The sequence below is a fragment of the Python bivittatus genome, unplaced genomic scaffold, assembly GCF_059951505.1.
Source record: "Python bivittatus isolate LINGU-HERP-01145 unplaced genomic scaffold, Pbiv_v1 ctg000440_np1212, whole genome shotgun sequence".
NCBI lineage: Eukaryota > Metazoa > Chordata > Lepidosauria > Squamata > Pythonidae > Python > Python bivittatus.
Window position 1 is genome coordinate 8,478,981 of NW_028277063.1, and position 13,895 is coordinate 8,492,875.

The 13,895-nt window shown below is 37.8% G+C and overlaps 1 protein-coding gene across 1 annotated transcript; it reads right to left on the reverse strand.

Annotated features, from left to right (window-relative positions):
• Positions 1–746: 746 nt before the first annotated feature.
• On the reverse strand, positions 747–8,611 carry LOC148215773 (vomeronasal type-2 receptor 26-like). Its single transcript, XM_088142475.1, has 6 exons — positions 8,454–8,611; positions 6,896–7,184; positions 4,778–5,626; positions 3,499–3,726; positions 2,368–2,494; positions 747–1,648 (listed from the first exon to the last, which is right to left on the reverse strand). Exons 1-6 carry the CDS (start codon positions 8,609–8,611, stop codon positions 747–749), a joined length of 2,553 nt encoding a protein of 850 aa, XP_087998601.1.
• Positions 8,612–13,895: the final 5,284 nt, after the last annotated feature.

The following is a 13,895-nucleotide window of genomic DNA, read 5'->3' on the forward strand; positions in this document are numbered from 1 at the left end:
TTTTGCTTGCAAAGTAGATCCTTTTGGGTATCAACTACTTAGGATTGCATGGATTCCTTGAATATTTCTGGTGTGAAGTTCTCACGACAGTCAATGACAGTGTCACTTTAATTGTTATTGGTGAGGACTTCAGAGTAGATTTCTGGCAACAAAAAACAGGCAGCGGTTTGAGATAGTTTAGAAGATGAGCCAGCTCAATGGGGCAGAGGTATTAAGTTGCGGCTGGACTTCCATATCACTACCAGCACTGGGAAGGGGTGTCAGAATTGTTGTTTTGATGTATGCTAGTTTTTCTCACAGATTAGTGAGTTCTGTATTTATAGATTTAACTTCCTCCCTTGAAGTGTGCTGAGGCCCCTTGCTTTTGCATGGGTGGCAGATTTACTGCATTTGGAGCATTCGTTTTGGCTCTTATCTGCAGGATCATTTGTCACTTTCCCAGTGAGGAGGTCACAGGCTAACTGGTCCTTAAAGACTCTGACAATTTGGATGTGATGAGTCTGCCTTAGGAATCTGCTATAATGCTATGGTTGCTTTATATACTTACAACTGGAATGATTAAAAGTATTTCTAGGTCAAGAATTGTCCCCTAAGAATTCAAATACAATATATTCAGTATTCAAAATATTTAAAACATTTACTGATTGATACATAGACTTTATATGCTACTGCAGCCAGAAATAAATCTGAATGGTATACAAACAGGGGATGCTGATTATAACAGAAAGTTCTCAGTATAACTTATTTCAATGTTTTTTCCTCATTAGCTCTTCCCTGATATTTAAGTGTGGGCTCAGATAAATTAAGAAACATTTTGGGGAAAAAATGCAACCCAATAATGCAGCACTTGAGGCCAAGATGGAAAAGATCTCCACAGCCACCAGGTATTTCCCCTTGGTGCTCAAGTAGCTTGGAACAAAAGATACCCAAACACTACAAAAGATCAACATGCTGAAAGTGATGAATTTTGCTTCATTGAAAGTGCTGGGGAGTTTCCTAGAAAGAAAAGCCACTGTAAAACTGGAAGCTGCCAGGAAGCCCATATAACCCAGGACACAGTAAAACATAGTAGCTGAGCCTTCATTGCATTGCAGGACAATTTCTGCAGTTTCTGAGTGTAGGTCCATATCTGGGAAGGGAGGAGACGTTGCCAACCAAGCTATACAAATGCCTGCCTGAATAAGGGAACAAGAGAGGACAATGGAGATGGCCAGTCCTCTCCCCACCCACTTCCGTACTTGGGATCCCGGTTTGGTGGCCATGAATGCTAAAAGCACAATGATGGTTTTTGCCAACACGCAACATACAGCCACAGAGAAAACAATGGCAAAAGTGATTTGCCGGAGGAGGCAAATGATATTCCCAGGAGGAATGAGGAACTGCAGTGTGCAGAGGAAGCAGAGCAATAGAGAGACAAGGAGCATGTAGGTGAGATCCCGGTTGTTGGCTTTGACAATGGGAGTGTTGTGATGTTTCAGAAATGTTCCTAGCACCAAAAGAGTGCAGAGAGAAAAGGAAAGGGCTAATATAGCTAAGCTCATCCCCAAAGGATTATCATAGGATAAGAAGGTCAATTTCTTCATTATGCACGAATCACGCTTCTTGCTTGCATATTGATCTTGTGGGCATTCAGAACAATCATCCATGTCTAAAGACAAAAAGGTTGGTTCAGTTATGATTGTGAGCTGAGGAATTATCTCGTATTGTTCAATAATTAAAGAGAACATAAAACAACTAAATCCTTAAGAAAAAAAAATATATACAAATATATTCCTTATTTAAGGAGTACTTTTGTAAACCCATTGTCCTCAGGCAAGCCTAAGTTGTTTATTCTATATAAACCAGTAAGTCCTATGTGAAGATTTGCTCAAGAGGAACTGAAGTTACATTCTAAAAGCACAACAATGTGAAATTTTCTCCCATTTCAGTGAGGATTAATTACAACCTTTATTGGATGCACACATTTGTTGATTTTGAGGGATATAGGCAATATTGGATGGATATTTCATGAGGAAAGGAATGATAGCTAAGCTAAAAAAGGCCAGTGTAGAGAAAGAGGATTTAAATACAGCCAGATGCCCTGAATTATTTATAAATTTATTTTACAAAGAGTTTGGCATCATTTCCTATGACCCTGAAATAAAATCTAAACCATTCTTATCAAAAATTTTAAAGCTAATGAATAGTTGTTGTTGTTTTTTGTTAATCTCTACTGATGTTGTCTATCCTTTAGGGTTCCTCTGATACAGATATTAAATGTTACCTTTGTTGGAACAAAAAATCTGCCTCCACCATTGTTCAGGCTTACTAGATCTCTCTCATAAGTATCTTGGGATGATTCAGCAACCTCTTCCTGAAGACTCTTACCATTTTGGCTGGATACTTTCTGTCCAGGGCAGGGAAGGCAATCATAACAGCAGAACTGCTTCCCTTCTTGCTTTTGTTTCAAATAACCAGGCAGGCAGCTCTCAGTACATGAAGAAATGGGCAGGGCCTAGTGAAGGTACAGGAAAGAGAGTTAATCATTTGGATGTTGATTTAGAAACGTTCTGCAATAACTTGGGGGGGGGGGGGAAACATATCCTTTAAGGATCAACAATTTAGGAAAAAGAGCAGTTTGGAATGAAGAAAAGTCCATGTGGCTTTGCAAATATTTTACATAGGTTTATATTTTTCAGTTTTGTGTATGTGTGTGTGTGTGTGTGTGTGAGATGTAGTTAAATTACATTCAAAATAATATTCAGTGCATTATAACACAATATCCTTTGTGGTTAATTTGTGCGTGTGCGTGTGTGTTTCTGCCTTCAAGTCAGTCTTGAGTCCTGGTAACTGCCTGGACGAGTCCCTTCACTTTTCTTGGCAAGATTTCAGAAGTAGTTTGCCATTGCCTTCTTCCTAGGATGAGAGAGAGTGACTGGCACAAGGTCACCCAGTTGGTTTTTTGCCTAAGGTGGGATTAAACTAACAATCTCCTGGTTTCTAACCTCTCGCTATTCAATCGCCTTAATATGATCTTGTCACAAAATGTATATTAAAACTACTCTTCAGGGGGAAAAAAAAAAGATGTCTAAAAACAATTGCATTTAGGTTTACTCAGAATTAAATCCCACTGCATTGTTTCCAGTAAATGTAATCTTGCTCTCCCTCATCTTCCACACGTAAACTCTTTCTGATACACATGAAGGAAAACATCTGAATCTTAATTAATTATTCATTATTGGATATAAATAAATCCGTAAAACCTCTCATTTCAGTTCCTTTGGGATTTTTCATTCCCATCAACATGCACTTGATTATTTAATGAAAATATCTGTAATAATTAAGATGCATATCCTTTTGAGAAATGTTGAATTCATTTTGTCTTATCAACTCGGCCATAAAGAAACTGTAAACACATACACACAAAAAGTGTGAGAGACCACCTATACACAGACACTTTATACAAAAGAATTATTTTTAATATCAGTATCATAAAATATCAGCGACCACAAAACCTACCTGGTTAAAACTGCTGTGCCAAGTAATGGCGTCTTCATGGATGGTAAAGATCTCTCCTGAAGGACCCCAAGGATCTAGCTTTCCAACTTTAATATGATGAATGGATTGGTTTGGGAAAGTGACCCAGTTTACAATATCAAATCCAGTTACCAGTTCTCCATTCTGGTCAAAAGAAATCTGATCTCCTGCACTATTGTTAAAGACAACCCTTTTCAAGAACAAGTGGAGCTGCATGCCAAAGGAGAGCACAGGAGTTTGCAAAAAGATGTCAGAGATCATTTTTAAATCCCAACCCCTATCACCATTATATATTATTTCTGTTTTTCTTCATTTGTTCATTCATCAGAACTTCACTGCACAGACATTCATGAAGGTACAACAGTGAAAAATTACCTGTTAAAGGGATACAAAAAGCAGTAATAAATCTCTATTCAATGATGCTTACATCAGTCAGATTTGACTGGAGGTAAACAGTAGAAAACCCCAGTTCAAATTGTCATTCCAGCACTCTCCCAAATACAAAAATGAAGCAGTGGGTAATTCTCCATTGCAATAAATAGTTCAAAACTGAAATAGGAAGCTGCAGTTTAGACAGGAAAATAAGAATGGATTAAAATGTGACCAGACAAATTTCTCCCCATATCTACTCTAAATGGCTTATGGAAGAATGAAGAAGACATGATGGATTATACTGTAAAACAGGGTTCAAAGCGTCAAATAAGGAAAAAGTCCCAAAACTACCAAACCAGCTCCAGTTCTATCCTGGAAGAATTCATCATCATCACTCAGCTGGGCTTATATTAAAGTATATTATGTTTTGTGCCTTCGAGTTAGTGCTGATTCCTGGTGATGTCTTGGACTAGTTCTTGCAGTTTTTTTGGCAAAGTTTTAGAAGTCGTTTGCTATTGCCTCCTTCCTAGGACTGAGAAAGAGTGACTGGCCCAAGGTCACTGAGTTGGATTTGGCCTAGGACAAGAGTAGAACTCATGGTCTCCTGGTATCCAGTCTGCTGCCTTAACAACTGTACCAAAATTGCTTTCAATGGACATTACTGCAACAACTACTACTGCTGTTGCTGCTAAACAACAATAACAGAAACAAATTATTCTTATTGTTCTCCTTGCCCTAAACATGAGGTAGACCTCAAACCTTCAGATTCTTAAATCATAGGAATGGATCTTAAAGCCTCAGAAAAGAGTTGCTTGAAGGATTTAATAAAATGCCATAATTGCACAATCACAAATTCATAATATGAGAGCTGAGATATATGCTACATTACCTGCCATGGCTGCAAATCTTGAAAGAATGTTGTCTGTCCATTCATAGTTCCTCTCTGTCTGAACTGATATGACCTCATGGCCCTTATAGCATGTGCTACTGCATAGACAGCATTATATACACCGTAGCTATGGCTACTCATAGTCATTTCAAAAAAAGCTCCAGGAAGTGTCTCCAGCTTTTCCTTCCCAGTGCAGGTGTCATCCGTTTCCTCAGTTAGGGGCAGTTTGGGAAATGTACAATCAAATGCATGTACCCACACCTCTTTGATAAAACCATCATCTTCCGATAAGAAAGGGTTTCTAGTCTGAAGAAACTGTTGGAAACCAGGAACTTCATTCGAGTGAACAGTGAAGGACAGAGCACCATGAAGGACTTGGATATCCCACTTCTTTTGATAGAAGAATGATGCGACATCAGTCTGAGCCATCATGATGCACACTTTCCCATTTGGTTCTTTAGATACTAATTCCATTTCTGGTAGATAGAGCAGCAATCTCAAAATCACCATGTTTATTTCATAAATTATCACAACATTTGCATTACTTCTCATGAAGAAAAGGTACATTTCCACAAGCCAATCCAGGTCTTCAAAAATGGTTCCTAGATGAAATGGCTTTAATCTTTTCAAGAAAGCAACACAGATTCTGTGAGGAGAAAACATGGAGGAAATAGTATGCGCAAATCTTTCTCCATCTTCTTCTTTAATAATGATGCCAATCCATGTCCACCTGAAGTGCAAAAGGAGCTGGACAATCGCCCTGTATTGGTAAGCTTCATTTGGGGCCATCTGATAAAAGGAATGTGTTTCAGAGCTATCATTCTTATGCAGAGGGGAACCGTATGTGATCTGTCAAAAGGAAAAGTTGAAAAATATGAAGAACAGTTTTTATTTGTATTCATTTATTTTATTTATTCATTAGATTTCTGATAGCCCCCATACTCCAAATAACTCTGGGTGGCTAAATTAAATATCTGTGTTTGGATCATGAACATCCATGGGGGGTGGAGGTGGAAGAAGTGAAAGAAAAAACCTGCATTGGGACATTCTGACACAATCTGTGTGCCTTTGCACTTAGGATCCTTTTGATATCATTGGACTGAGCACTGTACTAAATAGGCCTTTTAGAATAATTATTGTTTAATATCGATTGACTCACATGTACTCATTCTGGCATTCCCATCATTTATTTTGTATACCTTTTTAGGTACAGTATGTTTGATAAACTAGATGTTTATCCATAATTGGTATAAGCTTTGTCAACAACAACCCTTGTCTGGTTTGGTGAAGGAGGCCATGCTTTTTTTCCCTCTTCTTTTCTCTTAAAAATGCATCACCAGGTTCCTGAACTTATCCTCTTATATAACTGGTAAATTAAATCCCAGGGATGCTACTCTGTCTGGCAAGTGTCCTGCTCTAACACTATCACTTAACAAAACAAACAAACAATCAAAAAACTCCTATCTTGTGTTACAATTAGCACACTAACCTTTAAAAAGTTGCACTTGTATGTGTTAAGCCAGAAAAAAACAAACACGTTTTTGTTAAGTGTTTTCACTTCACCCATTTTTATGTTATATCTCAAAGAACAGTCATACTATTGCATATTTTCAAGCAAAACCCTTTTCAGTTCTCCTACATTTAAGTCTGAGGCATCAAGGAAGAAAGGGGATAAATAACTTCAGGGAGAACTTAATGAAAGTATGATGTCTTCTTCTCCAGATGTAAGGGAAACTATGTTCCTAGGAATGCTAAGAATTACAGTCTGCTTCCTCTGTATCCTGCTTTAATGTCATTTTTAATACAGTAAGAACCAACATTATGTATCTGGCTTAAAAACATACAAAGGAGCAAATGACAGGAGGCTTAGAAAAAACGTTAGTTCATTAAAATTATCATAATAATGATTTCCTGGCTGTCAGAAAATTATCACGTTCTGACTATGTATATTTATGTACAACTTTATTACAACTGACTTCTAATCACCACATTAAGTTCTAAAATGCATATTACAGAGTATCACTTTTCAGTAATTTGACAATGTTTTATGCTTTTCATAAAGAGATTTCCTTTAAACATTGCCTTCAATTCACATAGATAGAAGGACTTAGGTCCTACCTGTGGGACTTTGTAGATGCCCAAAATATCTGCCATTATGAAAGAGTTTCCAGAATAAAGAGCTCCAATGACTGAAATTAGTTTGTTCTGGATCTCACACTTATAATTGGGGATGAATTTCTTCTGACTGGAGAAAAGTTTCATTGTGGCATATTTTGTATATCTCCCAGCATAGTCATCATAGATTCTGAAGGCCAGAGTGATGTTGGGTAAGATCTGTGGGGTTTCATTGATCTCCTTCACAGCAAATATCAAGGCCAAGATATGTTGATAGTACTTAGTAAGGACACTGAAATCAGGATTGGATATTGCATCAAAAGAAGTTCTGCAACTGGAAAATAATTATTACATGCCTACATTTCACTTAAGACCTCCAGAAGGGAACTTTCATTGTGTCATATTATGTCATGCTATTCAAATCAATATCATTTTGAAGTTTTATTTCACTGATTTTTAAAATGATTTGTTTGAGAAGTATATTGGATAGACCAAGAATAAGTTTTCAGTCCAACATTCCCTGGCATTTCTTAGGATGGTTTGATTTGGCCCCTTCAAGTCAGTCTTGACTCTTGGAGACTGCCTGGAAAAGTCCCTGCAATTTTCTTGGCAAGATTTCAGAGTGGTTTGTCATTGCCTTCTTCTTCCTGGGGCTGAGAAAGAGTGACTGGACATTGGTCACCCAGCTGAACTTGTGCCTAAAGCAGGACTAGAACTCTCAGTCTCCCTATTTCTAGACTGGTGCCTTAACTACTACACCAAAGTGGCTCTTTGCCTGTTTTTAAAAGGATGAAAATGAGGAAGCTTCTGGAATAGTTCTTCATGGAACAAATATGAAAAAACAAAGACATGAAATCATATTCTCATTATACTTTAACATAATTTTTTTTAATCCCACCACTAGTTTAAAATTATTTTCTGATAAAAAGTTCAATTTCTTCCAGTTTTAAAAACAGAAGCTATGCTACAATGGTAATGTGTTGCGCTCTTAGGAACTGGAAGCCTTAGCACCAAAACAGTATACCATTAAATGAACATGGACCAATATGGTAAAGGTAATACAAGAATTTTAATTCCAGCACTGAACTAAGGGGTGTGAAAAATATTTTTAATCATTGACTATATCCTAGAGTTATTCTTGTGAGAAAGCTGTGTGTGTATATTTTTCTTTATTTATTTCTCCCAATTGTGCTTTATGACAATTAAATGAAAACAGGCATTATAAAGTTAAAATCCACATAATTACTTGCTAGAGAGAACTGATGGCAATAACTGCTGCTTTAGCCCCAACCAAGTATAGCAACTGGATCCCAAACAAATCCCTGGCTGTCGTCCTAGACTCTTGTCTTTCTTTAGTTCCTCCCTCAAGGATCATATGCAAGGAAGGAAGCATAATGCCATGTTTACTTTATGGGCATATATTTCAATATGAATTATTCAATTATATTCTTGTATTAAATATGCATAATTAAGAATAAGAGCTTATACATACAATAACACGTGTGCATACAGATGGAAAACGGAAGGGGGAGAGAGACAGAGAAAGAAAGAAATTTCTCACAGAGGCTCATCATTAAACAAGTGGTGGGGATCTTCTCTGAAGCTAGATGGAGTTATAGGAATGTAGATAAAAGATGTGATTCCACCAATGATAAAGTCACCAGCTTGAAAGTAATTGTGCACAATTGGAAGAGGATCGTTGCTAGCACATTCTGTCATTTCTCTCATACATACTGTCTGTGGTAAGAATAGAACTGAAATCAATAGTTGTGCCATTATTTAGTCTGATCCCAGTTATCTACAGATGGTCTAGGTTCCACCTTATTCTGAAGTTTCCCTACTATTGCCCTAATCTTATTTAAATGTCCGTCAATTACTCTCAGTGCTCCATTCTCCACTGAAGCTGTAAATACTTCTATCGTGTCTCAATCCTTAGCTATCCTAGTGTTTACCTAGCCTTCAGAAGGGTTTTTAATGGAAGCAGAATTAATCACAGTCATTTAAATAATTACATATCAGGGAAAGTCTCTGTATTTAATTTCCAAGCTGTCTCTGGTATTTTGAGGAACTGTTTCCACTAAATACTACTTTTTCTCAACCAGTAATGGATCAAGCCAGATGTCTGTTAGGAAAGATGCCAGCTGATAGAAAAACATCCATCAACCAAAGTATGAAAAGTTTATGTGATAGAAAGGGGGAATCATGGAAGCTGAGAGAGAGTTTGTGTGTCAAGAGAATGTTTACTGGAAAATGTACCATTTTATAACTAATTCCTAGGAAAGCATTGTTCAGAGAATCTTTAACCAGACTGTACTCTGGGAAATACCAAATGTCTACCTGTACCATTCACTAGTGGCTAATTTATGTTAAGCACCAGAGTTTAAGAGATATAATCAACATAAGTTCGTAGTTCAATCCTTTAGAAGAGAATTGAGTTCTCTTGTGGTCTAAACTCTTGCAAATAAGCCTGGATCTTAATAGAATTAATTACATACAGTATATGATACTTGCATAAGTCTGGTTGTTATCTTAGGTGAAAATTAAAATGGTAAATACATCCTGTTTCACAAACAGAAGCACCCCAAAATTATGGGTTAAATTTACCATAATGTTTCTGAGGTAACACCATCCACTATAATGGATTCCAACAGTGTTTAGATGCCCTAGGCCAGTGTTGTCCAAACTTGGCCACTTTAAGATGAGTGGACTTCAACTCCCAGAATTCCCCAGCCAGCCATGTTGAAGTCCACTCATCTTAAAGTGGCCAAGTTTGGACAACACTGCCCTAGGCAGTACATTCAGTACATATAGTAGGGTCCCTAAATGGAGCCTCACTCTGCCTCATAATAACATTGGGCCATTTTTATTCTTTATTGTTAAGCAGTTCATCATGTGCCAAGGAAGTGACACATCCTCTCAATCTTAAGTGTTCTGTGAGTGGCCTAGAGTTAGTTGGTCTAAACCAGGGTTTCTCAAACTTGGCAACTTTGAGATACGTAGACTTCAACTTCCAGAATTCCTCAGCCAGCATGCTGGTCTAAACTATCAGTCACAACTCTTTTTAAAATTTATCATCTGTTGTGAATTCCCCAGAGTCACTTAGATGAGATCGGTGGCCATTCAAACCAAATAATTAAATAAATAAAGAGATGAATTAAGCTTTCAAGCCTTTTTATGTTTACATCTGATTTAGGGAGGAAGAACTTTGAAGGCAGATTCTGAAAATATTCAATCTGTTCATCGTTTCAGCGATGGCCCATTAAAAACAACACAAGATTAAAGTACAATGATAACCGTCCACCCTCTGGAGGAGAAGGACAGCATATAAATTTAATAATTTATAAATAGAATACTTAAATAATTACAATGCATTATAATTCATTGATTCATTCATTCATTAGAACAGATAAAAATCAAGTAATACCTACAGATTATTATTGGTACAGTCACTATAAAAATAATTAAAAAGTTAAGAATATATATAGTATATATAAGCGTATATAAAACACTTATATACATGTAAACACTTATATACACCTAGTATGGCAGTAGCAAAAATTTTATTTATAGCCTTAGCTGATAGAAACCGTTTGGTGCCCGAACTGTTAATTTTATAGGGTTTCTTCCTTTTTTATATGTATGTAATTTTATGCGTGTATGCCTAATTGGTGTGCTGTATTTTAAAAATCTGTGACTTGGAAAATAAATAAACAGATAATAATAATGGAATATATTTCAACTTAATAAGTGGATCTATTTGTTTGAATGCATTGCTGTCACCAGAGGGGTGGAGGTTTAGTGGGTATTTGGGGTTTTATTTCTATAAGCCACCTGAAGTCACTGTGAGTGAGCTGGGTAGTATTATAAATTGCATAAATAAATAAATAAATAAATAAATAAATAAATAAATAAATAAATAAATAAATGAGAGTGAATTCACTGGGGTGCCCCAGGGTAATGCAGGACACCGTTTGGGAACCACTAGGGATGCCATGAACCAAGAAAGTTTGGGAACCTCTGAATTAAGGCAAAGGGATGTTGAAGCCCTTCTCAGTGAAGGACTGGTGATGTTAACCAGGTACTGGGAGAGGCTTCCATATAATGGTGATACCAAGATGAAAATTTGGATGATTGTACTACAGTGGCGCATTTATTAGCATCCCTTTCAAAAAGCCAATCTCTACTATTTCCTCTCTTCCAAGATCTAAATTCCCCCAAAGGTGGTGGAGAATACATTTGTGGAATGTGTGCCAAAAGTTTAGTCCATTGATTTCCAGCTGTGTAATGGGGAAAACAGAGTGTGGCAAGATGGGATTCTTGAAGGCTTTCTAGTTTCTTATAGGGCCCCCACATGGAGAGGAATTATTGAAGAGACGGTCTACTCAACGGCTCTTCATTCTGCTGCAGTTGTCAGCTCTGCTTTTTGCGGACCATCTTCGGTAGTCCCCGGAAGTGCACAGTTGAATGTTCAACTATTAAGTTCAATCTTACATTGGGATAGTGTGTGGCAAGAGAGGTTAAGAAATGTTCAGGGGCTTCTATTATCATAAAATGAAAGTTCTAAGATATACCATTTCCTTGTTTTCAGGAGAACATGTCATTTATTAATTTCCCCCCAAATTGACCAAGTTACAAAATGGGAGGAAAAATGTTTCTTTCTAAACACTAAATAGCAACTCTGTTCAACACTGGGTGCTTACTAATCTATGGACTTTCAGAGCCAGATTCACCAGCTAGAATGTTTATTCTTCAAATATATCTTTGAAAAAATTAGTTAAATTTATTTTCTAACACACACTTCTGTATAAGTTGTTAAAATCAGTTAGATTAGAAATACCTCTAATCTCCAAAAGGAAACAATCCTCTGCAACCAAAAAAACCTCTCTTTAACTAAAAAAAATATAGTGGCTAAAAACTAATGAACAAATCAGCAGGTTGGTTTTAGTGTACTCCCCCCTCCCCATCTTGGTTTCCGCTTCGGTGCAGCTTGGAACTTGATGACTCCCTTGCCTCCCAGCTGATCACTTAGCAGTTAATCACAAAAACCTTCATTTTGCAACCTTATTGCCAGTAAGAGCTCTCTGGGAGATTTGTGGGTTGATTTCTTGGCTTTTCCTTTATTCAGAGAATTCGTTGGGCTCAAGGGTTCCTGCCTGAGGCTCAATATCTCTGCGATGACAGCTCTTGTTCACAAGCAGAGCAGCTCAATCTGCCATTGCCCACCGGAAAGCCAAACAGATTTCTTTTTGTGGAACCTGGAACTGGAGAGTGTAGGTCAAACTATCTGAAGTGAAGTTCAATAACATTAATTGATATTCCTCTATTTTTTTCTAGTTTAACCAGCATCTCCAAGATGCTTACAAATGTTTTCTAATTTAGAACAATAGTCATATAGCACCCCAAACTAATCACTCAGGGAAGAATAAGAACAACCTCACATAAAGGAATTATCAACACAAATAGCAATAATAATGGTCACTCCCTCCTTCTTCCTGAACATCAAGGACCCATTTAAATGGAGGTCTTGACACAGATATTAAAATCCAGGAGCGAAAGGGCCATGCGTATCTCCAGGAGAAAAGTATCCCACTGCCATGGCTATCACAGATTAGCCCAGCCTTGCAGCCCATTTTACTCTTACTTTACATTTGCAGTAGGACTTTAAGCTTGGCCTCTGTAAAAGATCTCATAAGATCGGCAGAATCAAGCTGGACAAGGCAATGCCTGAGTTGGCCTGTCGCTGTGGCATGAGGGCCTCCAAAGGTGAAAACGGCACTTTAAATTGAGTCTGGAAGCCTACTGCAGACTCATCCAGGAAACATAAAGTAGATGTTATATAGTCATGATAGGTTCTCCCTATCTACTTATTAGCTACGTCACACAGCTACGCTATCATTAATGCCTCCTCAACCTCCTGACTCCACCCTATATTGTTTCTTCCATATAAGCTAAAAGCTCTCCCATTTTAACAGGTTCACAATACATGTGAAGATCTTCTGGATGGGAACCAGAATTAGAAAGTAGTAAAGCCCCATACTGGGTGATGTCTGGCCCAGGGGAAGACATTCTTTCTGGTAGAGAGGGCTCATTACATTTAGGGATATAAATGTCAACACAAGCACTTTAGATTTGACTTTGACAATTAGGGGAAGCTAATGTAGCATTGCCAGAGCTGTCCCATACTTACATGAAAAATAACCCAGACAGAAACCTGGCCAGCACTTTCTTGACCGACTGCAACTTTCATTACAATAATTTACTTGGGAGATATCCAGTACATGGAAACCATGGCCAGGGAAGATTTCTCCTAGAAGGGACATTGTTTATAAATAGAAATAGGCACTCTTCATCACGATACTGATCTAAATACTCAAGGACATAGTCAGCTTAAACAGTACTCCCAGGCTGCATACCTGGATCTTCAGGAGAGATCTACCCTGAAGCAGGAGCCCAAAAGTGAGGCCAATGGCACTGACAATGATGGAAATGGGAGAACAGACTAGGAATAATTTGCATCTAGAGAGACCCAGACCAAGACTCCCTGACAATTGCCCCTAGCAGTTTCATATAGCTCATCAGAGAAAGAAGAGGCTCCCAAATGGCATCCACTAAACCTACTGCCTCAAACCTGACAATGTGATAGTTGCACCACCATGAAAATCCCACAACCTAAAGCCCCAGCTCCCTAAGTCAGGGAGGAACAGCACAATTTATGAAACAAATGATAAGGAGCCTGGTAGCACCTCTTCCAATTTGCAAACTTTATTAAAGGCATCAGGTTTCCTGAAGTGCATCTCATTTCATCACACGCACATAGTGGCTACACTGATTTTAAAACATTAAAACAATAACCCATGTTGCCCTGTGTAAATGACCCCTTTCAATAAAAAACCCCACAGCAACAACAGGGCTAGCTTCACCTCCTGCCCGAATGCTTGGGGAAACAGCTAGGTTTTCAGAGACTTATGAAAGGCCAATAGGGTCAGAGCCATCCACATCTCTG

Coding starts and splice junctions, on each gene's coding strand:
- LOC148215773 (XM_088142475.1), bottom strand. CDS start 8,611: ATGACAGAATGTGCTAGCAACGATCCTCTTCCAATTGTGCACAATTAC. Junction 5,627..6,895: donor GCATCTACAAAGTCCCACAG/GTAGGACCTAAG, acceptor TCCTTTTGACAG/ATCACATACGGTTCCCCTCT. Junction 2,495..3,498: donor GGCACAGCAGTTTTAACCAG/GTAGGTTTTGTG, acceptor TACCTTCACTAG/GCCCTGCCCATTTCTTCATG.